Source organism: Metopolophium dirhodum, chromosome 1, assembly GCF_019925205.1.
Source record: "Metopolophium dirhodum isolate CAU chromosome 1, ASM1992520v1, whole genome shotgun sequence".
Lineage (NCBI taxonomy): Eukaryota > Metazoa > Arthropoda > Insecta > Hemiptera > Aphididae > Metopolophium > Metopolophium dirhodum.
The window spans coordinates 77,629,032-77,656,846 of NC_083560.1; the positions used below are offsets into that span (position 1 = coordinate 77,629,032).

At 31.5% G+C, this 27,815-nt stretch overlaps 2 protein-coding genes across 2 annotated transcripts; one reads left to right on the forward strand and one right to left on the reverse strand.

The window, feature by feature from the left end:
* Positions 1–2,114: 2,114 nt before the first annotated feature.
* LOC132953606 (membrane-associated protein Hem) lies at positions 2,115–12,431 on the reverse strand. Its single transcript, XM_061025985.1, has 21 exons — positions 12,120–12,431; positions 11,229–11,333; positions 10,975–11,118; positions 10,739–10,881; positions 9,865–10,026; positions 9,685–9,800; positions 9,314–9,560; positions 8,918–9,237; positions 7,311–7,508; positions 6,996–7,230; positions 6,332–6,464; positions 5,947–6,245; positions 5,525–5,772; positions 5,352–5,454; positions 4,978–5,206; positions 4,797–4,890; positions 4,469–4,722; positions 4,315–4,399; positions 3,189–3,469; positions 2,938–3,027; positions 2,115–2,838 (listed from the first exon to the last, which is right to left on the reverse strand). The coding sequence occupies exons 1-21, from the start codon at positions 12,258–12,260 to the stop codon at positions 2,695–2,697; spliced, it is 3,771 nt and encodes a 1,256-aa protein (XP_060881968.1). The 5' UTR covers positions 12,261–12,431; the 3' UTR covers positions 2,115–2,694.
* Positions 12,432–12,646: 215 nt separating this feature from the next.
* On the forward strand, positions 12,647–27,466 carry LOC132953607 (ATP-binding cassette sub-family F member 1). The gene is made up of 18 exons (XM_061025986.1): positions 12,647–12,864; positions 13,767–13,901; positions 14,720–14,860; positions 15,494–15,643; positions 16,316–16,495; positions 17,312–17,479; positions 19,140–19,286; positions 19,384–19,557; positions 23,935–24,059; positions 24,144–24,385; positions 24,488–24,716; positions 24,808–25,040; positions 25,163–25,400; positions 25,477–25,666; positions 25,765–25,943; positions 26,006–26,239; positions 26,884–26,956; positions 27,059–27,466. The coding sequence occupies exons 1-18, from the start codon at positions 12,792–12,794 to the stop codon at positions 27,244–27,246; spliced, it is 3,099 nt and encodes a 1,032-aa protein (XP_060881969.1). The 5' UTR covers positions 12,647–12,791; the 3' UTR covers positions 27,247–27,466.
* Positions 27,467–27,815: the final 349 nt, after the last annotated feature.

Here is a 27,815-nt window from a genome sequence, read left to right on the forward strand (position 1 = left end):
TTTTGTTTTTAGATAATAATAATATTTATTATTCAAGCTATTTTTAGCTATTTTTATATTTCTTTTTCTAATGTGTAGGAAAATGTATTATTATACGCACGGACATGCGAGCGTCGTCTCCGCCGCGTTGATATCGGTGACGGTGGCGACTGGCGACGGCCCGTGGCTGGTCTGCCACATATTATTATCTTATAATAATTTATTATACTTGTATATATTATATACATATTATCAAATATCACATAATACGATTATATGAATATGAAATAAATATATGATTACTGATTAATATTAAGTAAATTATTTTTAATTAATTGTTGAATGTGTTAAAATAAAAATTTACAAAAAATCCTTGCCATTTTTTTCCTTGTAATTTCCTTACATTAAGTCATTAAGAACACTATTTTATAAAATTTAAAAAAAGGCCTATTGGGGGGGGGATCTGACCCCCACATCCCCCCCCTTGTATACGCCCCTGCATAGCTTAATAGCTACGATATTTCGAGAGCCAGCGTCACATGCCAGTTTTCAAAATGTTGTATCGTCCATGATAGAAATAATTTCTTTACATTTATTCATAGTTATAATTTAATATGTAAGTACATATTTTTATCTATGATATTATCATTTGTACATAATATTACCATGATGCGACTTTATCTGTCACCATGATCCTTATAATCATGTGGTTCATTTTCAGAATTTTCTTGTTATTCACCAAATAAAATAATATTGTTTGGGTAAAACGATTTCACTAGTTATTAATAACCACATATTTAACGGGTGCGGCCTGTTTCGCCCTGATAATCGTTTCTAATTTCTATCAAAGCCAATTTAGTCGTTTTGAATCAATTAAGTTGGCAATAGCTTTTAAATAATATAATTTATAATTATTTTTTATCAACATTTTTGTAAAGTCATCGAAAGAGTTTTTAAAAAAATCATATTAAATTATACATTATTACAGCTTTAATACAAATTACAAACTATTATTGTCCAGGACCTAGACTCTAGGTACTAATAAAACAATTTAAAAAAATTACAATTAATGACCAATTTATATTAACTATTATGCAGGTAAGTAACTAATTGTTATGTGACCAACCAATAGAAATTATGAATTCTTATAATTTTAATAATTCTTCATAAAGATGTTATTTATTATATTATGGTTGGGGTGTGTGTACGTGGGGGGGGGGCAAAGACACCCATGCGGCTTGTATTAAAAATAAAAGTATTTTGCACCTAGTGAGCTAGCTCAGCGGGAGTGACTGTAGCCTAACATAACTTAACTTAACCTGATAACATTTTACAGTGATTAAAAATAGTCTATTATAAAATATTATAAATAATGCATTATTACTTATTTCACTGCATTCAACAATACACATCGTCGGCTTATTTCACAAATTACTTAACTCCATATTGACTAGTTTTCAAGAGAAAGGAAAAACGTCTCATTAATTAAAAAAAAATATTTGAGACTTAAAATAGTTCTCTAAATTATTTATAATATTTTATATTTATCTCTTTGATAGTTTTAAAAGTTTACTTAAATTAAACATGTATAAGAATTAAGACAAATTCTTCAAAAAAAACATATTTTTAGCACTTCTAATCATTTACATTGATATGCACTCCACCATAAATATAAAAGTCAAAAGATTAGTATGTTATAAATTATAATGCAACAACCAATATATAAAATATTAAAAAAATAACAATTTTTCCCACTCAATTCAAACAATATTGTTATTTTATTTTACTGAAATACCATCTACTAGTGGAAATTGTAAAAAATCTGATTACATACAAAATATGATTAAAAAATATGAGAATTTCATAAGAAATTTTCAATTTGAATTTAAAAAAAAACGACAAAACTCAATCATCTGTTATATTATTCAATAGTATGAAGTGTAATGAAATATTGTCATATTATTTAATTAATCATAGAGATATGTATTCTTTATGATTTTATACAAATAATTTTAATTGGTATTTTGCAGGTATTTTGAATATATACAGATAATATTATAATATTTTATTATACAATTATTTAAGTAATTATATAAATAAATAATATATGATAAATTATTTTTCTATACATAAGTAGAGTTCATTGTATATTTTGAAGTATAGTTACCAACGTTCAGAAAAAAAAATATAATGTATTTGTGTATTTATTTGTTATACTCATTATTACTAAAAACAATAATAATAATTATGTCTAGAACATTTTACAAAATAGTAAAAGAAACAATGGGGATAAATAGTTAATATTAAATATAAATTGGCAATAGCTCAGATGTATAACTTAATAATGAAAACTACTAATTGCTATATTATGAATTTTCATTATGTAAATTATTCTGAGGCTGGCACGCATAATTGTACAAAATAAAAATCACTTTTATAATTATAATAAATAAAAAAAAAATAAAACTAAGGGATTAAATAATACAATAATGATACAAATATTGAGATTAAACAATAAGAGTAATAATATAACATAATATAAATTATTAAATATTATTTGCAGTGCTATTGTCATTATTATTATAACTATTCTAGGTGGGAATGTGGGATGACACATTTTACACATTATATATGGGGAAAAATTACTGAAACAAAGAGACAAAGAAATCATAATCATAATACATGAGATATGAGTGATTCAGAGGAAGTAACCAATTATATTTGATGCGAAGACGATGAATGACCACCATGCTGATGATGCTCAATCTTGTAGACAGCATGGTACGCATTTCTTATAAGGGCATACGGGAAACATGACTCTAGGAGATCCATGGTGAGAAATGGTGATTCTTGAACAATCTGTAATTACAAACAATATATGTGTAATGGTTTTGGTATTAAAACATATAATATTATGAAGATTGGTAACGATGAAGGCATACTGATAATATTATGTACCTGATCTAGTAAAAGGTAAACAGACTCGCGGTTACGCACGGTGTCACGGTCAGCTTCTTGGCCAAGACGCAGCAGACTGGATGAAGCAAGCTAAATTTCATAAGGCACATACTTTTTAAAATACATTTTTTCTATTAAATGATAAAAGGTGTGTGGCACTTTCACCGACGATTAACGTAAGTGATGAAGGTAGCACAATACAATTATTATAATAGACAGAAAAGGACGGTTGTTGGATTTGTACAACTTACAGCCAGGAACTCTTTCATACGGTCTTCAATATCGCTTCCTGCTGCGGCAACTGAAGTCGGATCAGCTCCAGCACCAGCCCCCGGTCCTGCACCAGCAGAACAAACAGTAAATAGTGCCCCAAACACAGCATTCACAGCTGCTGCTACACAGTGCACATTGTTGGCATGCCCTTCCAACGAAGCACGGTAAAATGAGTGTTCAGACCGCGCCAACTTGGGCACCGAGACGGCAACAAAAACCATAAGCAAACACGCGGTTAAATGTTCATCATGCTCGTCAGCTGCAAAAATGAAATACATTGTTTTCAAGTACTAATAAGTAATCCAGAACCAGATTTTTGCCTAGGGGAAAAAGGCAACTACCTAGTGCCCCAACCTTCAAAGGGCCTTCGGCTAGTAAACCCAAATTTAAAAATTCAAATAGAAAAAAAATTATGTAAGCAAATTTAACAAATATAGTTTTACTGATTATTTATAAAAAAAGTATGCAGATATTTGGCCCTTTTATCATTAGTCGATTATTACCTAATAGTGATTTAGATGGAACTTTAGAAAACGAGTGTATACAAAATATATTAGTTCATTTGTTGTCTGATAAGGTTCAAAAAGGAGAAACATTTTATTTTGCAGCGCTCAAGAGACTTAAAAATTATTTAAGGTCTACCCCAGAAGGAAATAGGATTAGTTCACTATCTGTGCTTATTGTAAATACAATCAGTGAACTATAGTGAAGTTATCTGATTATTTGCACAAAATAAAACTAGTCGCATTGTTATACAGTGGAACTTACATAGAGCAAAATTTTCTGTTTAACAAATTATTTTTTATAATCATGACCTCCGTTGTTAATTGTGCTTAAATTCTATTTAACGAATTCCTCTACAAATTGTTATTGTTCCACATGAGACTTTGTTATATGGAAGTTTCACAGTAAACGTTTTTAGTACTTATTATTAATGTAATAATAAGTGAAATTGTTATTTTTTTTACTAAGTAAATATACTAAGAAAAAAAATTGTGGTTTTTTATGATAAAATAACAATAAATGGCTTTTTTTGGTAACTGCCTAAGGACCTCGAGACTCTTTAAATCCTAAGTACATATTACATCATAAGTCATAACATACCCGTCTTTTGATTGCGTAATGCAGCTGCCAGTGCAGGGTCTACAGCACATTCCAAGCCTGCAGCCGAAGCCATTTCGCTGACAAGCTGCAACAATATGGTATGCTCATTAATTTTAAAATTAAAAATATCAATGTGTTTTTTTTTATTACTCACCATAGTGTCAGCAGTTGCGCCCACCCCATTGACACTGCCAGTTCCTCCTACCACTACTCCTCCAACTCCATTGACACCACCATTACCCATTACACCACCAACACGGAGCTGGTGCTGCTGGTGATAATCCTGGACACTGGCTAACAAGAAGGGGACACGATCTTCAAGGACATCACGAAGAGCCGACTGTGCTAGCTGTCGGAAACTCAAGATCACACCCACAATAGTCATGCGCTGAAGCACGTTGTCCACATCTTAAAACAATTAAACCAAAATTAAATGAATAATCAAGTATGACCATTTATGTGTATGGCTTGTAATGACTCACGCTGCAGCTTCTTGAATTCGGTTTTCATAACGTCTGGTTTGTCAAAATTTGTGCGTAGTGCCAACAAAACTTCACGATTAGCAGCTACTAGTTTCTAAGAATTAAAAAAAAGTATGGTAAATTGCTTGATTCAAATGTATTTCTGATCCGTTATTCGTTAATACAGGCTATTATTACTTACTTTTAGTTCTTGCACCTGACTGGCTACATGCCATGTCAGCGTCTCATTGAGCAATTTCATTCCATAGGGGCCTACAAGTTCAGCAAGGGCCCGCAACTCGCCAATGTCACTAAACTCTTCTGCATTGAATGGGACTGCTCCGTCTGCGGTAAGACTGACAAATGCTCGTTGATTTGGTGAATAACATATGTTGCCAGCACTCACCCGGCGTAATAAAACTTCCGAGTACCTGTAAAAAGTAATCAGCACTAAAATTAGTATAACAATAATATAGTTGTAGCAGTAAAATATAAGAAGTGAGTTATGTAAACCACTACTTCTCCGAAAGTAAAAACCACAGAAATTTTTTTTTTTTAAAAGTCAAATTTCATTACCACTGAGTGTACGATGATGCGATAGTTTTGTCACCGTGGCTGTCAGCATGCTGCGTTTGTTGTAGTAACGCATTGTTGAAAACTCTTGTCACATCTATGTGGACTACATTAGATTTTCAATAAACTAGATTAGTCTACATAGTGGTAATTTATCAGTGGTGATTGCGTATTACCATAGTTTTCGACAGTTTGCAGAACGCTCATGTAGGCTCGAACACTGGCTAGTAGCTCCGACGGTTTAGCAATGTCACCCGTATCAGCGTTAAACATGGCCATGCCTACCAGAGCCCGACCAAACCGCGTTTCTAGATGTTGGTGCAAGTACTCACGTGGTGCAAATGTATATTCCCACACATTTATTGTAGAACAGTAATTCAGTGCATAGCATAATTCGGTAAGGGCCATGTGTAGCTTGTCCATCCTGTTATGTAAAAGATAAATTAATAAAGCATATTATAAGTTGTCAATAAGTGTATCATAATATAATGCAATTCTCAAACTTTAAAAAATAAAGAGAATTAATTAGTTATATTTGTTCAATATGTTTTTATTGAATATTTTAGAATAATATTATCTATTTAAGGCAATAACTAACGTGGTCAACTCCTCGCGTGTCTTACGATAACTCTCTGACCCTGGTCTGTCATTGTCATCACCTGCTCCCCCGAGTAACATAGAAGCTCCCGTGTTTTTCCCTTTGCTAGATGAAGACTTGTCTTTTTTCTTTCGGTTTACCGCTTGTGCAATCAGCAGTGCACAATGTTTGGGCAGAAGCCGATCACTCATTGTGCACTGTTCATCACACACGGTTGTCAAAATGTTCTTGGCTTCCTTAGCCATATCGTCTAGAAACATATTAACCACTGACAGACTGCGCTCGCGAATGTGGTGACGCTAACAACAATTAATAATTGGATAACATAAATAATGTTTTAAGTAAAGTATATTGTAACGGGGTGAATAATGTATTATAACATTACCTCTTCAGGACAGAGTTCGTGAGCACATGACTGAAAATGCCCGCAGACTAGTGGAAATGCAATAATGTACCGATTCTGAGCTGGGAACTCCAGACACATATGGAACTGATCCTCAAACGTTTTATTGTAGAAGCTGCCGAGATACATATACAAAAATAATATGTTAGTAAATTATAAATTAGATATTCAAATGTAAAGTGAAACCCCTTCCAAAATTTTATATAAGCCCTCTGTTTAGGTAACAAAAGACAAATAAAATTAAGATAAACTCTGCAACATTGCAGATAAATACAATTATATATTTTTGGTAATATACTAATATCTGACTAGTCTATTATTAAAAGTAACCAGCTTATGTAAAGTTGAACCGCAGCTTTAAAACAATAACAAGATTTTGGACATAAGCCATCAATGTTAGGGGATAATATAAACACTAGTCTATAAAATTACTAGCCTAACCACTGTTGATTAGTAACCAAATACTAACATCATTGAAATTTAAAAAAACTTATACAAGTTTATGATTACATTTTTATAATGTATATATTACAATATTTTATAATATTTTAATAATAAGACAAAAGCTGTAATTTAACTGAACATTAGTTAGTTGGATAATCTGAACAGCGGCCAAGCATCAGTATTACACATAATATAAATATACCAAAACAGTGACAAATCGGAAGTGTCAACGAGCATTTCATCGAGATAGTCCACCATTCGTGTATGGTGCGCTGCAGTGTCTAGCTGGGAAGCTAGCTGACGGTGATCAAAAAGGTTCAATTTTGAATTGTTGCTGTTGTAACCACCACCACTGGATCCAGCAGATGAACAATAGGCTTGAACGCGGAACCAGTCAAGACGCAGAGCACGCAAGTCAAATAGCTCATTGTCCTCCACTATTTAGTTGTAGTTAAACATTAGCAAATAAATAAAAAATATACATAATTTAAATAAAAAAAACCATGTGATTAAGTACCTTGCTTGACCGACAATGCAGATACCGTATGCACAATAGACTGGAGGATGACATAAGAAGGATCCTGCTGATAATGTTGTTGATCTTGCTGATTTCCATAAACAGATTGTATAGACTGCGCCAATTGGACAGCATCAAACCCGACCAGGTACTGAACGTAGTAACGTTGTACAACCTGACTGTACTTGCGCACCAGCACTAAAAAGTTATGACAAAGAACAATTTGAATGATGAAATTATTACAAATTATGAAAAATCTCTACTGTTGACAAAACTTAATTATTTAAATTGTTACAATAAATGTATTGGTAAACCAATGTTGTGTCTTATTATTTTTAGGTATACATAAACAACAATACTAAAAATTATTATTTTAATAAACACCTGTATATAATATTGTTACTAGAATAATAAATATACCTAAATATATTTTTAAATTTAAAATTTAATAGATTTCTCAAGTTTATATTTTAAACGTTCTTGGTTATAAATAGGTAAATAGGTTTTGAGTAAACAACATATCGGCGTCGTAATTCGCCGACTGTCAACAAAGTACTTGCATCCCCCACTTCTTAAATTTGAATCGATCATAAATCAAAATTACAAATAATAAAATAAACTAAATACTAAAACAAAATACAATACTAACATGAATAATGTATACATTTATTTTAATAATACTTATTATACTGTAGACAGTTGTGTGCCTTATGTTTATCATTAGTAAAGACCGGTTTTTGCATAAAATGCACGTTGCTATTTTCAACAACATATACATGCAGGCAATGAGTGTCCATACATCATTACTTGATTGATTAAATATCAAAATTGTATACTGAATATTTTTGCATATCTTAACGAAAAAGCATACAAATATACACGTCCAAAAAGGTGTTGAGTACAAAAAAGAAATGATTAAAATATGTACGTTATTTATCAAATATTATGTTACAAAGAATTAAATTTGTCGTACCTACTTCCTAAAATGTTATTTACTTGGTTTGCAATCCATTAATGAATAATGATAAAAAATTAAATTACAATTTTGTACTGCACATCTGTGTTATATTATACATTTTACTTTTTGTTTATAAAAATTTTTCTATGCATGTTTTGTATTTTTTTGTTGTATATTTTGACTTTTTTTAGTGCATGTTTGCATGCATATTTTACAATTTAAAAAGCATATAAATCCGGTCTTTAAACATAAGTTCTAAACTTATTAATTAGGTACTTATACAATAAATGTAATTCAGTATACAACTCAAAAATTCAGTACTTAAATCAATAATCAGCTATTCAAATTATAGTAAATTATAAATTAATAATATATGTATAAATATCTAAATAATTTTTAACTTTTGTTTTTTAACACCAAATTGTAGTCTTTTAAAAATTTACATTGGTTTATTTTTTACTTAAGTTAAAAAACGTTAACATTTATTTAACTTTTATAGTATTTATACACATTAAAAAATTAGCTTTTTTTTATCTAGATAATAAATGCTGATTTCTATATTTATCTAGATAATTATTTTACCAATTATTTTTTACCTTTATCTAGATATTTAAAAATTTATCTTTATACAACACTGTTGGTAACTTACTCCGAAGCTCCTCCATGTGAAATAGTAACTCAGGAAGCTGCCTGTCAACTAAAAGGTCTTCTACACCGGATGATTTTCCGCTGGAACTAGATTTTCCAGTACCTCCTGTACCTGTCCCTGTTCCTTTTTGACTGTTACCACCGCCAGAATTAGGAGCACCATGTCGCAGCAACCAGCATACTTCGTCTCGAGCTAAGCTTAGCCCAATAAATACCAGCAGGACTTTCGGACCCAATAACCCTGGCTGATCAGTTAGTATAAGTGCCAATTCTTTAAGTGCCGTGCGTAAGTACTTACGACGCTCACGGTGTCGGTACACACTAAAATGTGATAAAAAGAATTGCATAAATTATTACATGCCTATTCAATAATATTTTCAATAGTAATAATACTAACGCTTTTTGTGTAGCATGTGTATGCGCCTCTTTAACTTCAGATACTCTCTTTCCATAACCCTTCAATGTATCAAAAAACGACTGAACAAATGAGTGAATGGGTACAGTTTCATCCCTAAATAGGGCAATTGACCAATTTGACTCTAGTGCAGCTAACCACAGTTTATGAGCTACATTACCGTCTTGGTTGTGTTGCTGCTGGTTTGGTGGTTGTTGCTGCAACGTCTGATGGCACAGCAAAAAGCCAACTGTCAAGAAGAAAACAACAATCAAAAGTATTATTCAATTATAATTTAAATTGTGGGTGGTCCCAGTAATAACTAAATGTATCAATGGGAAACAAAAGAATAAAAACCAAAAATGTCTACTTACATATAATCCATCGCTCCATTGTCTCTAAGGATAGATACTCGCAAGACACAGTGTCTGTAGATGAAGGTTTTAGTAGTTGAGCAGGGTTACCCACTAGACTGAGTTTCTGGTCAGACCTAGGATAATAGTTTAATAAATCTGCTAAAAAAAAAATGTTATCAAAATAATAATAGTCCTCACCTCCACTTATCTGCAGTCAGGTTGCGCTGCACATACACTGGCCAAAGAGAACGTAAAGCTCCAGATAAAAGCTTTGTATGTGGCACAAATTCATCAGCTAACCGGCGGACTGGTTGCTCATAGTCTACAATCATTTGGCCAAGACGTGGGAAGCTCAGATCACTGAAAACAAATTATCTTTATAAATAAAAAGGACAAAAAGGTGAACAGTGAAAATATCAAAAATCAATTTCATAGATACTATAATACCCATATTAAACCACGACAAAAATGATCACAGGTTTTTTGATATGCTCACCTCTAAAATATTTTTCGACTTTATATTCTCGTCTATATTGTAACTTTCCACTATTAGCTGACATTATTATTTAATTATTATTTTATTGGGAAAAAGTTAACAAATCAAAAGTGGAGAACTATGACATATGACTGGTATAGAAATATACATACTGAAATTATTTACTTTAGCTTAGTTTAATGGACAAAAGTCCTTTAACAATAGGTTTACCAACAAATCACATAAATTGACAGTCATAAAAAACAAACTTAAAAATAACACACATATCCAAAAAAATAAAAATATACAGCATTATCTGTGATGAAACCTATATATTTCGTCATGAGTTAAATAGATAGATAAAAATATGCTGGAGAATTTATATTGCTGAATTGTGAGAGTATAATATTAATTCTATGTTTTTGCATGCTTATACTCTAATCAGAATAAGAAACGGTGGCCAACTTGTGCGTAGGGGCGTGGCAATACTACACGACAGGTATATATGTAGATTGATACATTTGTGGGGGTAACTGGTCGCCGCCGTTTGCGTTACTTATGTCTTATTGTGAATAGAGTATAGTAATAATACATTACCTCTGATTATGTACCATCTCATGTGCAGCATTAAACAGACCTAATACAGCTTTGCGATCTTCAACACGTGATAGTAAAACCATGAGGGCTACATATGTGGCCACTAAATCTAGGTAGGCTCGTGTTAGCTCATAATTTACAGTCTATTAAAACAATGATAAAATTCAACAAACATTAGTAATGCAACCAATGGTAGTAACAATTTATTTAGACAAATTAAAAAAAAAAATACTTACAATATCCAGATTCACTTGACATGCGTCCATAGTAGTTAATAGTTCACACACCTGATCTTTGAAATCAAGAAGGTCGACAAACGTGTAATAGTATAAAGACAGTGATTTTATGATGTCGTTACGTATGGGTGTAATGGCCTGAAGCTGTTCATGTTTGAAAAGTTCCCAAAAAAAAAAAAGTTATTATTAAAGCCACAAATACTTGTATTACCTAAGTACATAGATTTATATTACTATCTATTAAAAATACTTACACCTTTGATGTCTACATTGGGAAACCTGCGCACAATATATTTAATTGCAGACTCAAGTGTTTTGTCAGACAGGAACGCTGGCTTGGATTTGGCATCGCCACATGCCTGTCATTAAAATAATTATAAAAATGAAACTTAGGTAATATTATATTAATAAGTAGGTAATACAACTAGATATATTATACCAATTATAGCAAAATGTTTTGTTTTCAACAATAAATTATGAGGGTCGGATGAGAAGCAATGCTAAAAGCAGTTTCTCCTACATTCCTCAATATCATGTAAAAAAAAAAAAGGTACCATCTATATAATTAAAGTAGTTACCATACTATTTGTAGCTTTATGAATATGCTCAATCTAAAAATATTAATATTATTAGTGTTATTTTAAGCATTTAAACTATTTATATTATGTACTTATTTTGATAATTAGGAACCATGTTATTATTAAAAGTACAAAGAAATAACAAAAACATAGGTTTTATATTACTTATAATAATCTATGAAATTTGACTCATCCCTAAGCTCATACATTTTAATTTCTCTATTCAAAAGAATACCTACCTAACAAGAAAAGTTTTTTAGTTTATATATTGGACAAGACAGGTAACTACTCGGTTAACTAAGTAGGTACTAAGTGCATGGAAATAAACATTTGAGAACTGTGACACACCTACATTTTTTTTTTTAATCAGACATAAAGCATGTAGGTACCTACTATTTCATAATAATCATGATATGGCAACCCTAACTCCACTGGGACTAACACCGTCATTGCAGCAGAACTACCAGCGCCTTCAGTAGAAGGATGTGTCTTTCGAACGAGGCGATAATGGCAAAATTAATACAACGGTAAACGCACAATCGGTGAATACAAACGAAGGTAACTTACCTTCTTGATGTTGTAGATGCGCGTGAGCATGCCCACGCCCCGGTCGTTGATCAAGCTCAGCTTCTCGGCTAGCTTGTGATGGCCGGCGGAAAGACCTCCGCCACCGCCACCTCCTAGGGATGAGCCTGAGCGCGACGACATCGTTTCGTACGTCGACGGTGACGACCGTTCGTGCGTCCGACGGGCTGTCTGCGCGCACTTGTCTATCGAACTTCTATATATTTCTCAAGTTCTACCGACGGAAACGCCAATTCCGGTCGTAATTGCGACTGCCGGATTGTTATTATGATGATAAACAGCGTTTGTGTGCGCGTAGGAGGCTGCGTCTAAGTGATAAATTGATAATAGATAATAGAAACAACCATAACATGGCGGTTATGGTACGACAACGCGACCGGAGTGTGACAACCACCTACCTATCATGCCGATGACGCACATAATATTATATCGCCGACTGACGGACGGCCGCGGCGGTGGCGCCACATTATCAGTCACCGCTGTTTTTATCACCTTATCTCAGGCGACAACGTAACGACGTGTTTTCGATTTCACGTGCCGATTGGAAAGCCTTCGTGACTCTGCTGTGCGCGACTTCTCCGGTTGCCGTGGTGATTCCTGTCGCGTTTCCGAATTTCCGTCTACTCCTGGCAGTTTGTACATTTGTGCCTAGTCATGCCGCCTAAGAAGTCGAAAAAAACAAACAAGCACAATCAGGATTGGGCCGGCGACGACGACGATTCAGTAGGTGAGTCATTCGCAAACACCTAAGGAAAAACGTTATGCATAGCTATGGTTATCATTTCCGTCTGGAAAGAATACCATAGCAAGTGCTGCACGTCAACGCGTCAGAATCGCTGAAACAGTTAGGGACTATGGTGTGACAGCTATGGTCTATTACATATTGTGTAGAGGGCCCCTTCGTTCTGACTGCTGTAAACTTTCAATGACACAATTTTCTTTTTTTTTCAATTTAAGTAGGCATTTACCTACTGTAGAATATACTTTCTGTATAATGGGTATAAGTACATTTTTCAAACCACGGTGTCCTGTAAAACTATGAATACCTAGGTACTTACATTATTAAAAATTAGTACCTAAGTAGCAACTATTTAACTATATTATATGTTTAAGTTGAAAGTATAGGTATGCCCCTTTACGATATATTGTACAGTGAAATCCAAGTGAAAATAATAACCATTGCATTCACTTGTTAGATAGAATGCCTAGGTTATTGTTGTATAAAATGATGTCAGAAATTGTATTATTTTCCATAAGTAATTGCTTTAAAACTTCCTTTAAATTAAAATATCAATAAACACAAGGTACACTAAAAAATATTCTGCTTAAGTTTTTAATTCACTCCAATATTACCTAATGGCTAATGCCAACAACACTAGATTGGTTTTGCTGAATGCAAATTTGGTATGTTGGGTAGAGAGGTAAAACAAATATATTGAATCTTTCAACTATTGTTATCAGAGCCGTGCTAAGGGGGTGGCAAATGGGGCAAGTGCCCTAGGGCGGCCAAACTTATAACATTTAAAGGGCGGCAAAATCTATACATTTAAATTAAAGTGTTTATGTAGTTTGTTTATAAACTTTTCTTTTAAAGATTTACCAACAACTTTTATTTATGTTTGGATTTAGTGGATATATTAGCTGCCGCCAAAGCAAATGATGATATAACACCTGAAGAACCTGTGCAATCTAACCGTGGAAATAAGACTTCTAAAAAAAACAAGAAAAAGAACAAAAATCAAGATTGGGGAGATGAAGCTGAAGGTATAATATTATATGTTTTAATTTATTGTGTTTTGAATCTTACACTACAAATAGGGTACTTCCGGGGTAACTTCTTTTCCAAAATATTTCCGAGACTGCCTATTATAATCAACCAAATTATCTATTATTCGCTAGTAAGAAACTAGTAAAATTTATTGAAGGATTGCACTAAAAAAACCCAAAAATTGTAATTTGCACTAAAATATAACAATGTTTAATTTTGAATGTTTTTAATTCATGGTTATTAATTTATTATTTAATTTTTTGTTTTTACTTTACAGTTCACAGCATACTTAATAAAAAATAATTAATCATATTTTATTTTCATCTTTCTTTTTTCTTAATGAGTATTTAAATTCTTAATATATATTTTATATTTGATTGTAACAATTTAAATTCTATTGCCTTAAATATAATTTTATAGGACCATAGGTTTTTATTTTAAATTTACATATTCAAACGTAAGTAAAAACAGATGTAAAATTAAATGAACGAATTTGAAAAATAGATTAAATTGTTTTATAAATGAGTAAATTCAACAAAATTCCACTTAAAGATTGTACATTTGATTTTGTACTTACAAGAAACGTATTTAAAACTTACTTAGCAATAAGTTGGAACAGTAAAAGAAAAGTTACCAATGCAACAACGACAGTGCCCTAATAATAGGTACATTTTGTCTAGAATGTAAATAATATATTTTAATATGCAGATTGATAATTTTTCTGAAGTTTAGTTTATCAAAATTTATGTGCCTAGTCAAATATTTGTAGTTAAAATATATTACCAAAATCATTATATTAATCCTGAATTTATAGATTTGGTAGATATTGTAGCCACTTCAGCAGTAAATGATGATGCAACTGCCAATGAACCGTCACAACCTAACCGTGGAAATAAAATTTCTAAAAAAAACAAAAAGAAAAATAAAAATCAAGATTGGGATGACGAATCAGAAGGTATTATATTGATTATATATTGATTTAGTATTCAACTTATTACAGGTTGACTCACAGCAGGTAATAATCTAAAGCTTACTAGTGAACAAAATATGGTTGTATCAACCGAAGAAATTCTATTGATAGTATTTATTTTTTTTATTTAGTTTACAATAATCAATAATAATTCATTATCTAAATATAAATAACACAAAGTGTGTAATTTATTAAACTGAAAAGTTATATTTTTTGAATTAAGGTGAAATTATTGAGATTATCAAAATCTATGTTGAAATGAAGCTGATTTTATAATTTTATTGTGAATACCAATTTGGGAACTATATACATTAAATAGTATGAGACAACTATTGCCATATTATATTATTTCATAGTTAAAATTTACAAGGTTTTTTATGAGTTATTTTTGCAAAAACAAAATGGTTTTAGATTAAATATTACGGCCTAGCATTAACAATTGATAAAATTGTTATTAATCTAAAATCATTTTAAAGTTAGATATTTTTTGATAATTTAAGAATCTCGGTTTGTCTTAGCTCAATTTGTGTTTAAAAATGTATTTATTTTATAATGAATATTTGGTATTATAATATTCAATACATTAATTTTAATATTACTTTTGTTGCAAATGTATAGATTTAGTTGATCTATTGGCGGACGCAAAATTAAATGACAATGAAGATAATGTCGAAGAAATCCCACAGCCAATTCGTGGAAATAAGATCTCTAAAAAGAACAAGAAAAAGAATAAAAATCAACAACAAGATTTGGAAGAAGATTCAGCAGGTACGCCTAATATTGTTGTTATAATATTAAGAAATATGGATGGTATCACACACAAAAACAGCCACAAATTGGAAGCGTTTCAGACGGTGACAATGATTTTTGTTGCCTTTGCCGTGGAACTAGTGGCAAATTTAATTTTTCCACCTCCCCCCTCCAATATAAATAGATTCCTAAGTTAGGCAGTAACAAAATAAATTTTATGAAACAAATCATAAACCAACTGCTTTGCAATATTAGGAAACTTAAGTAATATATACCTAAATCTATAGAACCCTATAAAACTACCCTTTTTAAACTTTTTTTTTAAATTAAATATTCCCTTCTATAAAATAAAAAATTTATATTATAATAAGAAAATAAAATCCACACTGGACAATATTTTATACTTATTGTATTGCATGTAATGATTTATGTTGCTTTGATTATTGATGTTATTCTCCCAACAATTAGTTTTATTAGTTACATCATATTACCTTTAGAAATAGTGGTAACAAACATTAGTGTTCAAGCAAATAAAGAAGTTGACAATGATAAGTTAAATAGGTATAATATAGGAACAGTTAAAGAAATACTTATATAAAAATAAATATTATAGAAATCATGTACAAATGCATGTTTAAAATTTGAATTCAGTCCTTCAGTTGCTCTTTTATCATTATAATATTTTTTTAGTTGATGATGACGATGTTGATGAAGAAATTAAAGCTTATCTGAGTGATATGGTTGAAATATCATCGATTGAAGAAGTCGTTGATGAGAAACTGACTACAGTTCTGACTGGAAAAATTTCGAAAAAAAACAAACGGAAAAAGAAAGATTTTGATTTGGAGGAAAACGATGACAGCACACTGGGTTAGTTAACTTATAAACTATTATTATATAATTTTACAAGGAGTATTTCAAATGTTTCTTAACTTTATTTTTCCTATTAAATTTATTATTGATTACACTTGGTACCAGTGTATTAATATTAGTAATTTCAGAGATTTTTATTCTAACTGAAGAGAGTTAGATGTTAGATTTAAGGGAAAACCTTTGAATTGGCTCGCGACCTGTTTTTGAGTTTAAAAAAATCAATTATTTCCAACAATTTTATTTCTTATTTATGTAAAAATACTTTTAAATGTATAAATAAAAACATACCTTTTAAGTTTGCGAATTTTCCTTGGTGTTTTGATTCATAATTCACTGACATATTTCCATAATATTCAGTAAAATAATTATTTATGCAACACTTATAGTTGATATTTTTTTTTATCTGACAATTTTCAGTAATATATATTTTAAGCTACTCGACTGTGTACTTTAAAAGTTACACTAAATAAAAACTTTTAAGATCTTATTCGAGATCTTATTGAAGTAAACAACAATCTTTGTTCTGGATATTTGAAGATAAGATAATATAATCTTTATTAAAATATAATATAGAATTTTCAATAGATTATCAGTAGAAAATATAATAAAAACAAAGTTATTGCATTGTAAAGCTTAAAACGTACAATATAGTAATTAAATATTAAATTTATATTATTGTATTATTGGTGGCTCGCATGAAAGCGATATTTTATTAATGCGGTCTACCTAAGAAAAAAGTTTGGACGTCACTTTTTTATATGGTAGTTAGGTCTATAAAAGGATATTACTGAAAGGCACTGTATGTTATTATAGTTCAAGACAATCTAGTCAAAATTAGTGACGACAATAAACCATCGGAGAACATTGTAGAACCAGTGGTCAAAGCCAACGATGGTCCAGCAGTAGTAGAAAACACTGACGAGCAAGTCGAAAAACTCACCGGTGACAATAAAGACGACAAAGCACAGGCGGCTATACCAGGTTATCATTTTTGCTTACCTGTTATTTTATCATTATGCTTGTAATTTTTTTTTATTACTAAATTATAACCTAATTGCAATACTTAGGTCATGAGACAAAATATAGTTAGTTTGACATGGTATTAAAATAAAATGATTACAATAAAATGTCTACCTCCTTTAAGCGCAATGCAGTGTTGGTGATAGAGAGTTACTTATTTGAAAGCTGGGCATAACTAAATTAAAAAGTTTAAGTTAAGTTAATTTTAACTTTTTAAAATTTAATTTTCGTTAACTTATTATTTAATTTAACTGATTTTTATCAATATAAACTTAATTAAAGTCCAAATTACGTTAGTTTATAAATAATTAAATAATAAACATAATACAATTATTATTGATGATGCATATTGCATAATTATTTACTATAGTAGGAAATAAAAAGTGTAATTTAATTTAATTCTTGTTCCATTAACCAGAATTGTTCAATAAAATAACTTAATTAAATACATATGTATACCATACCATACCGCAACATAAGCATACATTAATAATTATAATAAATATTAATAATTCATAATATTGCATGTTTTAAAAATAAATACCTATGTGATTTAGGTAAAAATGTTCCTTTCTCAAGAACATATTGTTATAAAATATTTTTGTCATAATAATATCAAGTTACATAAATACCACTTTTCCACCTTTTTTCATCCTATACTGGCTATTTTAAATTTATTTAAAAAAAAAAAATTAACTAACTTAATTTAATATTAAGTTTCCATATAACTTTTAACTTTACCGAGTTAAAAAAAACAATTAGAATAAATATTAACTCAACTAAAAATTATCATTAACTTGCTCAGGCTTGCATATTTGGATAAAATTAAAGATATTCTAGAACAAAAAATAAATTAAATAAAACCTACTTTAAAATAGAATAATATAGAAAAGTAATATTACTAGAAAAATAATAATATTGTAACAATTAAATGTTATCTTCGCCCAATTCCACTGTATTCTATTAGTTATTAGTTGTAAATTTCTTAATCTATAATCTATTCAGAATAAGAACACACCAGTTTTACGTAGAAAAACCCGGTTTTGACCGTGGTCGCCTGATGTTGTCTTATTCTGAATAGAGTATACTTATGGAAATAGCTGTAACTAAATTTATTATTTGTATTAATTTATAAGATTACCAAATTACAATTATTAATCAATATATTTTCTGGAATAATTAATGTTGACATTAAATTTATGTTCCCTCTTCTTCATTGTATTTTTCATGTCTTTAGTAGATTCATAATTTCTTATTATTTATAAAATAGATATTTTTTTATGTTATACACTTTTAACTGGTAGCACATCTAATAACTTAAAGTTTTCTTTAGTTGATCTTACTAAGGTATTTTTACATACACGAATCCTGATAGTTTTGCTTTCTAGAAGTTGTAGACTGTAGTTGTTTAACCGCGTCCTCTTTTAGATCCCCCTCCTACCACAGAAAACCAACAAATCATATTGAAATAAATTGTTGTAATTGACGGTGTTTCCTAATGGGAATTCTATACAGTAGGTACAACAATATAACTACACTATAGTTTTCAAACTACTGCAGTTATTCAAAACGCTTTGGCTACTGCTATTAGCCTACGTTTATGTCGGTATTTCTGTTATAGATCAAGACATAGGCAACGAAGACGGCGATGATATAGACGATAAGCTGGAAGCCGCTAAGCTCGCAGGAAAAAAAAAGAAATCAAAAAAAAACAAAAAGAAGAAAATGGATGACGAGGACATCCTTATGGAGATTCCAACCGCTGATGGTTTGTATTTTTTATGTGTAGAATATACATTGTATGTTGAGATTGGCACCATTGTCAGATTGTTATTATTAATTTATCCGATTTATGGTAATTCTAGTGGCGGTGGGTGATGATGTAATAAATAATGAGCCTTATCATCACAAAGAAATTGAATTGGAAGCAAAAAAATGTGTTATGGACGAGGAATTGCCAGTTGATCAGTCCGCCGACGTTGTTGATGACACAATAACAACAACCATTACCTCTGAAGGCAAAAACAGCAATAATACAGGTAATCTTTTTTTACCTGTACATAGTATTATCACAGATTATATAAAACCAGAAGGTGTACTTCCTATTCAAGCACAATTTAAGATATACTTGATATCTTAAATCGTGTATTTAAGGAAGCAAATCAAAACCTTCCCTTAAATCACCACTAAAAGAAAAAAATTGTTTTTATGAGAAATTATTGATTGTTAACTTATGCATCATTGATTTTTAGCACTCACGCCAAATTCCTAATCATTGTCATATTATTTGGTACAATAATTATTATAGTAAAGGTGTTATATACTAATTTATTTCTCATATTATGTGATCCTACTGCATTGAAGTAGGTTTTAACCATGAGTATTAGAGATAAGGAGACCAAACTCTTATAGCTGCCCATTAATAAAGTGGCCCGACAAAAAGCGCACCGTTATTCTACCACCAATCGTTCGATAAGAGGCCTACATTTTATAATTATAGCATGTAGGGATTATGTATGTTTTTTGAATTAAACTTGAAATCCTTACAAATACTTTATAAACTGGATCAGATCCAAAACATATAAACAGGAATAGTGGGATCTCGGTTAAAATGGTTTTAATAATAAAAACAAAATATATATTATGATAATTAGCTATTAAACACATGGACATAGATGATTCATAGATGATTATTTATTATTCATCAAAATATTGAATTTATTCTCAGACAATGTATACACAATGATAAGGTTTTTAATAATTTTTATTATTATTTTGCTTTGATCATTTAAATACAATAATTATGCATAAAACTATACTAATTTGTATTTTGTATTTTTACACCTACACATTAAAAACGTGTTGTTTTGTGCCAGGGTGTAATACTGGTTATTCTCTAGAATCTAGATGTCAGACAACAAATAATAATTGGATTAAAAAATAAAAGTTAATTTAGCACTCAAAATAAAAGAAGGTAGACAAGTGGGTGTTGCTCTGCTTTACAGTAGGTTACAAGTGGATCACTGTAATGGATAGTGTTAAATTTGAATTCAATGATATAATATCATTGTATAAGAAAAATGATTCTGAGCGAAGGCGGTCAGTTAGCCTATGATAATTGATATTACTAAGTATATTTGATGATATTATTGTGAATTAAGTAATTGAAATATAACCTATTTACGTGGAACCTTGTTTAAAATTTTCAATTGTGTATATAAAATGTGAATATAAACAACCAGTGAAAATTTCATTTCTATACGTTTATTTGTTTTAGAGTTGCACCAAAAAACAAAATCGATTCTTCCAAAACAGATTTTGCGTAAAAGTTCCCTGTTTCCTTAATGTTTATGTTGTATTTCCCGATGCTTTTGAAAACTATTGGGGATTTTAAATTTTGACCTCCTTAATATACCAATTAGATTCACTTTCCCATCAAACAAGATATTGTTGAAAAAAATCAAAACAGTTTTAGTGCTCCAAACGGAAACAACAATTTTTTTTAAAAAAACACATTATTTTATTCATTGTAAAATCAATACATTCATCGCTCTGCTCAGAATCTAAAACAAAATATCTTAATCTTATTTATGAATAATCATTTTCCTATTTAGTCATTTGTTACATATGTAATTAAAAATACAGAGCTTAGATGGCATAGAGTTATACCTAGAAAAGATGAAATGCTCACAGAAAGGTGTTATGTGTGTGAATTACATTTCAAAGAGAATTATATTCTACTTTTTGACAAGACTATCTTAAATGATGGAACGGTCAATAAAATTAAAATAATTATTATACCCGTATTAAAAGCAGGAGCAATTCCATCTATATTTCCAAACTTACCATTTTATTTAATAGAGCATACAATTAAGAGAAAACTTCCTCTTGAAAGGTCTATAATTATTGATAAAAAGAGATCTAAACCAATTCAGACATGTTTAAATTCAGTTGAATTTTTTTTTTTTAATGGTATTGACATTTTATTTGAATGCAACTTTATTAATACAAATGTAATGAGTATGTTATTGAAATATATACATATATAAATATATACCTTGTTTAATTTGTAAAAAATGTGATATGTAGTAATTATTGTTTTTCTAATTTACCTAATTTATTATATTTTATATAAAAATAAATAGTATTAGGTATTAATTTAGTTATTAAATAATGTTTCATACTTGTATTTATGTTTCTATAAGGTCTATTACTCAGTCATTGTTTTGACTGCAGGATAGCACGAAAAAAATGGCTGATAGAATAAGAAAAAAAGTATCCAATCATAATAAAATCAAAAACTAGATCAAATTTTAGACAAAGAAAATTCTGAATAAATTGAATTTGCATAATATATTTATCATCATGATTATAGTATGGCTGATACATCAAGTTTAGTTTTGACTTACTTAGCTGGATATATTGCTTGAAAATCAACCAGATTTACCAAATATTAAAGATGTCTTTTAACTTTAAAAAATGTTCTTATTTCATCTAGAGACAAACTTATTACCAAAGGATTTTTGATTCTAACGCATAAAAACCTTTTGTCTGACTCAGTTTTTTTCTGATTGCTCAAAAACATGTCCTTTGCTTTTTCCTTTAACGCGTTGGCAACAAGGGCCGTTTTTGCTGTTCTGTTCATAACGTTTATAAAATTAAAATTGTAAAAAATCCACGTGTAGCGACACCTAATAGACAATTTTAGTATCAGTCGATTTGTGTGACTGAGGTGAACACGTTTCTGTAATAATATTGGAATAATGGAATTGAAAAATACCTTAACTTACAATATAATTACATTTTCAACTTGGGAAGTTGACTTAAGTGACAAATTATATGGGAATCACTGGTGACACCCGCTGTTCCGAAAAAAAAACTGTTTGGGTGTCGCCAGTGACTCCCTTCGTCTTCAACGTGTTAAAGTCATATGAAAATTGTATTTTCGAATTTCTTCTTCATTATTATTCGCATTTTCATTTTTTTTCTCACAAATCATACATTTGTCTTTCTTTGGTAAATGGAAGTCAATTCAGTATTTAGTTTTAAAAAAACGCCAAATAACTGGGTGTGAAATAGGAATTTAATTTTTTTGGTACAATATTCTTTATAAATGAAATATAAATTGGCAATATTTCTGAACTCTGTTGGAAAGTATTTTTTGTTTGACTTATTGCGACAATCGTGAGATGAAACAGCAGGTAGACACTAGACACCTGATAAATGTATCCACAATTTGTAACTGTTTGAAGATGATTTATTCTGAGGAGTATTATGACCTATCATTCTTTGCAGTATTCACAGGTGACTTATTAGAATAAGTATATCTTACAAGTTTTCGAAGTACATCTAATGTCATCCAAAATAAATTTCCGGAATACTGAACTTTCACAGAATCATGTTTCAAGAAATATTAGTTTTTACCTTTTACTTTCACCAATTGTTCTTTTTTTTAATTTTAATTTGTTTCATATTTCTAATTCCCAAAACCACTTGAATATTTCCTTTCTTTGTAATTCATTAAACTCTTTTGAACATTTATTTTGACACATTGTAGCACATGGGTTAGGTTTAAGAATTATTCCTGTACCATTTATTAAATTATTTTTTTAAGTTTTTCTAGTAGTACTTTTTTTTTTTTGGTTTCCACTTCTTCCAACTACATTATCATCACTATAACTTTCATTAAATTCATATCGAGGATCAGATTCATCTGGCACACTTTGTCTATTACACATTTCAGATAATACAGAATCTTCATTCACAGTTATAATATTATTAGTATCAATATTAGAGTTGTTAATAATATTACCATAGGGTAATTCAATCTAATCAATCTCTTGAGTAAAATTATTATTGATAATTTCTGATACTTTAATAATTGATTCATTGTGAAATAAGTAACCTTTATTGCACATACCATCATTTTGAACGATATCATCAGATGTGATCACTTACTGAAATTTTGGAGTGACCGTTGAGTGAGACATAGTACAGCTTTCATTTTGTACATCATTCTCCGCCATAATATTATTATGTTCATTTCCATCTTTTTGAAGAAAATAAAAACATGATATTATTAATATTTAAAAAAGAAAGTTTATAAAACTAATAATACTTGTATGTAAGTTAACATGAAAAACGTTTCCACTCTCCTCATATATGTTGGACCCATATTATGTAAACGTTTACCGGAACGTAGGCGGCGTTGGCTTATCTGCCATTCCCTATTTCACATATACCCCCCTGGAGACCGTGTTCAAGGCTCCAATCGCCAGATCAGGCAAATTCACTGAGTGTCGTACCCTGGTTTTAGCTACAGGTCTATGCATTTAATATAATCTGTGGTATTTTCGTGTATAATAGCGCATAAATAGGATAATATTTTCCTTTAATAACGTGTGCACATTAACTAGACAAACTCGTGGAAGAGGCTGTACTGGAGGTAGTGAAAGAGCCCAAACAAAAGTCGAAATCTAAGGAGGTTGTAAACAAATCTGATAAAATTTCTCATAAAGAAAAGAAGAAAATGAAAAAAGAGGTACACGTTATATCATTTAAATAGTTATCAATAATTGCTGGACATTTTTCGATTTGTAATTACTGTATTGTTTGTTCTTTCAAGATGGAGTATCAGAAACAAATGGATTTGATGACCAAGAAGGGGGGGCAGGGCCACAGTGAGTTGGGCGCTAACTTCTCGGTCTCACAGATTCAAAAAACAGCAGGGCAGCTAGCAGCCATGGAGCATGCTGTCGACATCAAAATCGATAGCTTTAGCATTGCGGCCAAAGGCCAGGACCTGTTTGTCAACGCTAGTCTGCTGATTGCCCACGGCCGGCGGTACGGTCTGGTCGGACCAAATGGGTGAGTACTGAGCTTATAATAATGTTCACTTTTTAATTAGTTCATTGATTTTTTTGTCCTCTTCGTCTAATAACGATGTCATTCCTGTGATGTACTTCACAGTCACGGAAAAACGACACTACTCAGACACATTGCCGAACGGCTGTTCGACGTGCCACCGGGTATTGACATCCTATACTGCGAACAGGAGGTAGTGGCTGATGAAACAACGGCCGTTCGGGCCGTGCTTAGAGCGGACACTCGCTGTACGGAATTGCTAGCTGAGTGTAAAAGACTCGAGGAAGTTCAAGAAAAGGGCACGGGCGAAGACGTAACGGAAAGACTAAACGAAGTGAGTAATGGTTGGGTGGAGTGAATCGTGGGCGTTTGATAATCTGGCAATTTACCTCTAATCCACCATTTTTTTTCTCGTAACTTCTTAGGTATACGACGAGCTCAAGGTGCTCGGGGCCGACTCGGCTGAACCCCGAGCTCGGCGCATACTTGCTGGTCTTGGTTTCTCCGCGGCCATGCAGGACCGGGCCACCAAAGACTTCTCGGGAGGCTGGCGGATGCGCGTGTCCCTTGCCCGGGCTCTGTTTCTGGAACCTACGTTGTTATTACTCGACGAACCGACTAACCATTTAGACTTGAACGCTGTCATCTGGCTGGACAAGTGAGTTACTTCGAGTTGGTTAATGCAAATATCGTCGCGTCAACATACCACGGGTGTTTTGCTCATAGAGCTACTTGTGTGTTACATATATTAACGGTTTTCATTAAACAGTACGTTGATAGTTATTTACAGGGATGGAAAAAAACTCTGTTAGTTGTATCTCATGACCAGAGCTTTTTGGACAACGTGTGTAACGAGATCATTCACTTGGACCAGAAACGATTGTTCTATTACAAAGGTAATTACAGTATGTTCAAGAAAATGTACTCGCAGAAAAAAAAGGAGACCATCAAGGAATACGAGAAACAGGAGAAACGGCTGAAGGAAATGAAACAACAAGGTCAATCCAAGAAGCAAGCCGTGAGTTTTTCATTTCTGATATCAACCCGATCGCTACTCAGAACTAATTTCTAATGAGAATATTGTGTGGTTACAGGAGAAAAAACAAAAAGAAGTATTGACCCGTAAGCAGGAAAAGAACAAGGGCAAACCGGGTAAAGGTGCTGGCATTGACGATGATGACAACGCTGAACCCACACAGCTATTACAAAAGCCCAGAGACTACAACGTCAAATTTTCGTTCCCTGATCCCAGTCCATTACAGCCGCCTATACTGGGTCTACACAGTGAGTCGTATTTAGTAATCTAATTCACTTGACATTATATTATTATTAAAGGATAAAATGTCATCGATTGATATTGTGTCCCTCATTCAATTTCACAGGTACGAGTTTCGCATATCCAACTCAGAAGCCGTTGTTTAAGAATGTTGATTTTGGCGTTGACCTCAACTCCCGAGTAGCTATTGTCGGGCCTAACGGTGTGGGCAAGTCGACGTTCCTCAAGCTGTTGACTGGTGATTTGCAGCCTAGCATCGGTGAAATGCGAAAGAACCATCGGATGGTATGTATACACACGCACTCATTAATAATTGATTGAAATCATCCCACACACATTTTTCGCAGAAACTCGGAAAGTTCGACCAGCATTCCGGTGAACATTTGACTGCCGAAGAGACGCCCGCCGAATATCTGATGCGGTTATTCGACTTGCCGTATGAGAAAGCGCGCAAGCAGCTGGGTACTTTTGGGTTGGCGGGCCACGCGCATACCATCCGCATGAAGGACCTGTCCGGTGGACAAAAGGCCCGTGTCGCCCTGGCTGAACTCTGTCTGAATGCTCCTGACGTCATTATACTGGTAAGCTCCATGATAAGGCAGCATTCAACTCTGAGTAAAATCCTGAGTTTTATTTCAAGTGGGCCTCCAGGGTGATGGTGAATATGATAAATAATATAAGGAAGAAAATATTGAAAAAAAAAAATCAGAACCCATACTAAATATTTTGTACCAAGCGGCTAGCAGGATAATTTAAGAGGGCACTACTTCTTGTGTTTTCTCCATTTTTATTTTTTCGATATCAGAATTCTTTATAGTGTGAAAATTTAGTTGCTCAGCTTGGCCTGAGTAATTCTTACCTGCGCAAAACAGTTTTAGCAATGTTTTACATTTGTGAGACGGAGACAACAAATGCGGTTGTAGCTTCCTCTTAAAACAAATTGAAATCGATTTTTGATTTTTTTCTTATATTACTGTATGATATTAATATAATACAAAATTCTAAACTAAAATCATAATAAGTGACATCAATTGTGTAATTTTTCGCGACATAATATATCTCAAATACTAATGCATACAAAACACTATTTTTTTTAAATATTCGTTGACATTTTGGTTGGGGGATAGTTGACAGCACTCATTTACACCACCAATTCAACTAATAGATATATATATATAGCATTGTTTTACCATGAATGTTGCTAATCCTTTTCTAATTGTTACAGGATGAGCCTACAAACAACTTGGACATTGAATCTATTGACGCTCTAGCAGAAGCGATAAACGATTACAAAGGAGGTGAGTGATATTAAATGGATAATTTATTGATATTTTTTACACTTCAATTCAATTCACCGTACAATTTCATCATATTTTATCTTGTTAACATTTGTAATAAAGGTGTCATAATTGTATCTCACGACGAACGGCTGATCCGTGATACGGAATGTACGCTATGGGTTATCGAGGACCAGACAATCAACGAAGTTGACGGCGATTTTGACGACTACCGAAAGGAGCTATTGGAGTGTCTGGGGGAGGTGATCAACAGTCCAAGTATTGCAGCCAACGCGGCCGTTGAACAATAACATCCACCCCAGTGTTGTCTTATCAATTATTAATTATATTCAACAATTTTGGTTGCGTGCGCGGGTGTAAAAGATACTTGTAATTATATTGTTGTTGTCTTTGGCGTATTTGTGATAATGTTATCGTCATAGTCGTATGACGTACTATAATTCCTATTTACGTGCCTTGTTTACTCACAATATATTTTATGAATAAATATATAAAACAAAAACTAATGTATTTGATTATTACAATTGTGGTGTGCCTACAAAAATATATTTTGGCGACTGATGGTTTTTATCAAACCTGATCGTCTTTGATGCTAACAGAAATATTATATTATGTTGTGTTGGAAGACACCACTAATACCTTTGCACATTGTTTCTACATAAATATAAACTTACCCCACATACTGAGAAAAAAGGATGAGTATATGAGGTGTTATAATAATCAGCAAGAACTAGGTTTACCAAAATAAAGATTAAATGTGTGCTAGGTGGTATTTAGTGAGAATATTTATTATTTTATAATTTGTATCATGTTTGTGTGTACTTATGAATATATTAAATTAAATAGTATGAATGAAAAT

What these genes read in the sequence shown, in the direction of transcription:
- LOC132953606 (XM_061025985.1), bottom strand. Translation starts at nt 12,260, where the DNA reads ATGTCGTCGCGCTCAGGCTCATCCCTAGGAGGTGGCGGTGGCGGAGGT. An exon ending in CTGACTGCAGATAAGTGGAG is followed by an intron (nt 9,801 to 9,864) that starts GTGAGGACTATT and finishes CTATTATCCTAG; the next exon opens with GTCTGACCAGAAACTCAGTC. An exon ending in ACACATGCTACACAAAAAGC is followed by an intron (nt 9,238 to 9,313) that starts GTTAGTATTATT and finishes ATCACATTTTAG; the next exon opens with TGTGTACCGACACCGTGAGC.
- LOC132953607 (XM_061025986.1), top strand. Translation starts at nt 12,792, where the DNA reads ATGCCGCCTAAGAAGTCGAAAAAAACAAACAAGCACAATCAGGATTGG. An exon ending in TTTGGAAGAAGATTCAGCAG is followed by an intron (nt 15,644 to 16,315) that starts GTACGCCTAATA and finishes ATATTTTTTTAG; the next exon opens with TTGATGATGACGATGTTGAT. An exon ending in GCCTATACTGGGTCTACACA is followed by an intron (nt 25,667 to 25,764) that starts GTGAGTCGTATT and finishes TCAATTTCACAG; the next exon opens with GTACGAGTTTCGCATATCCA.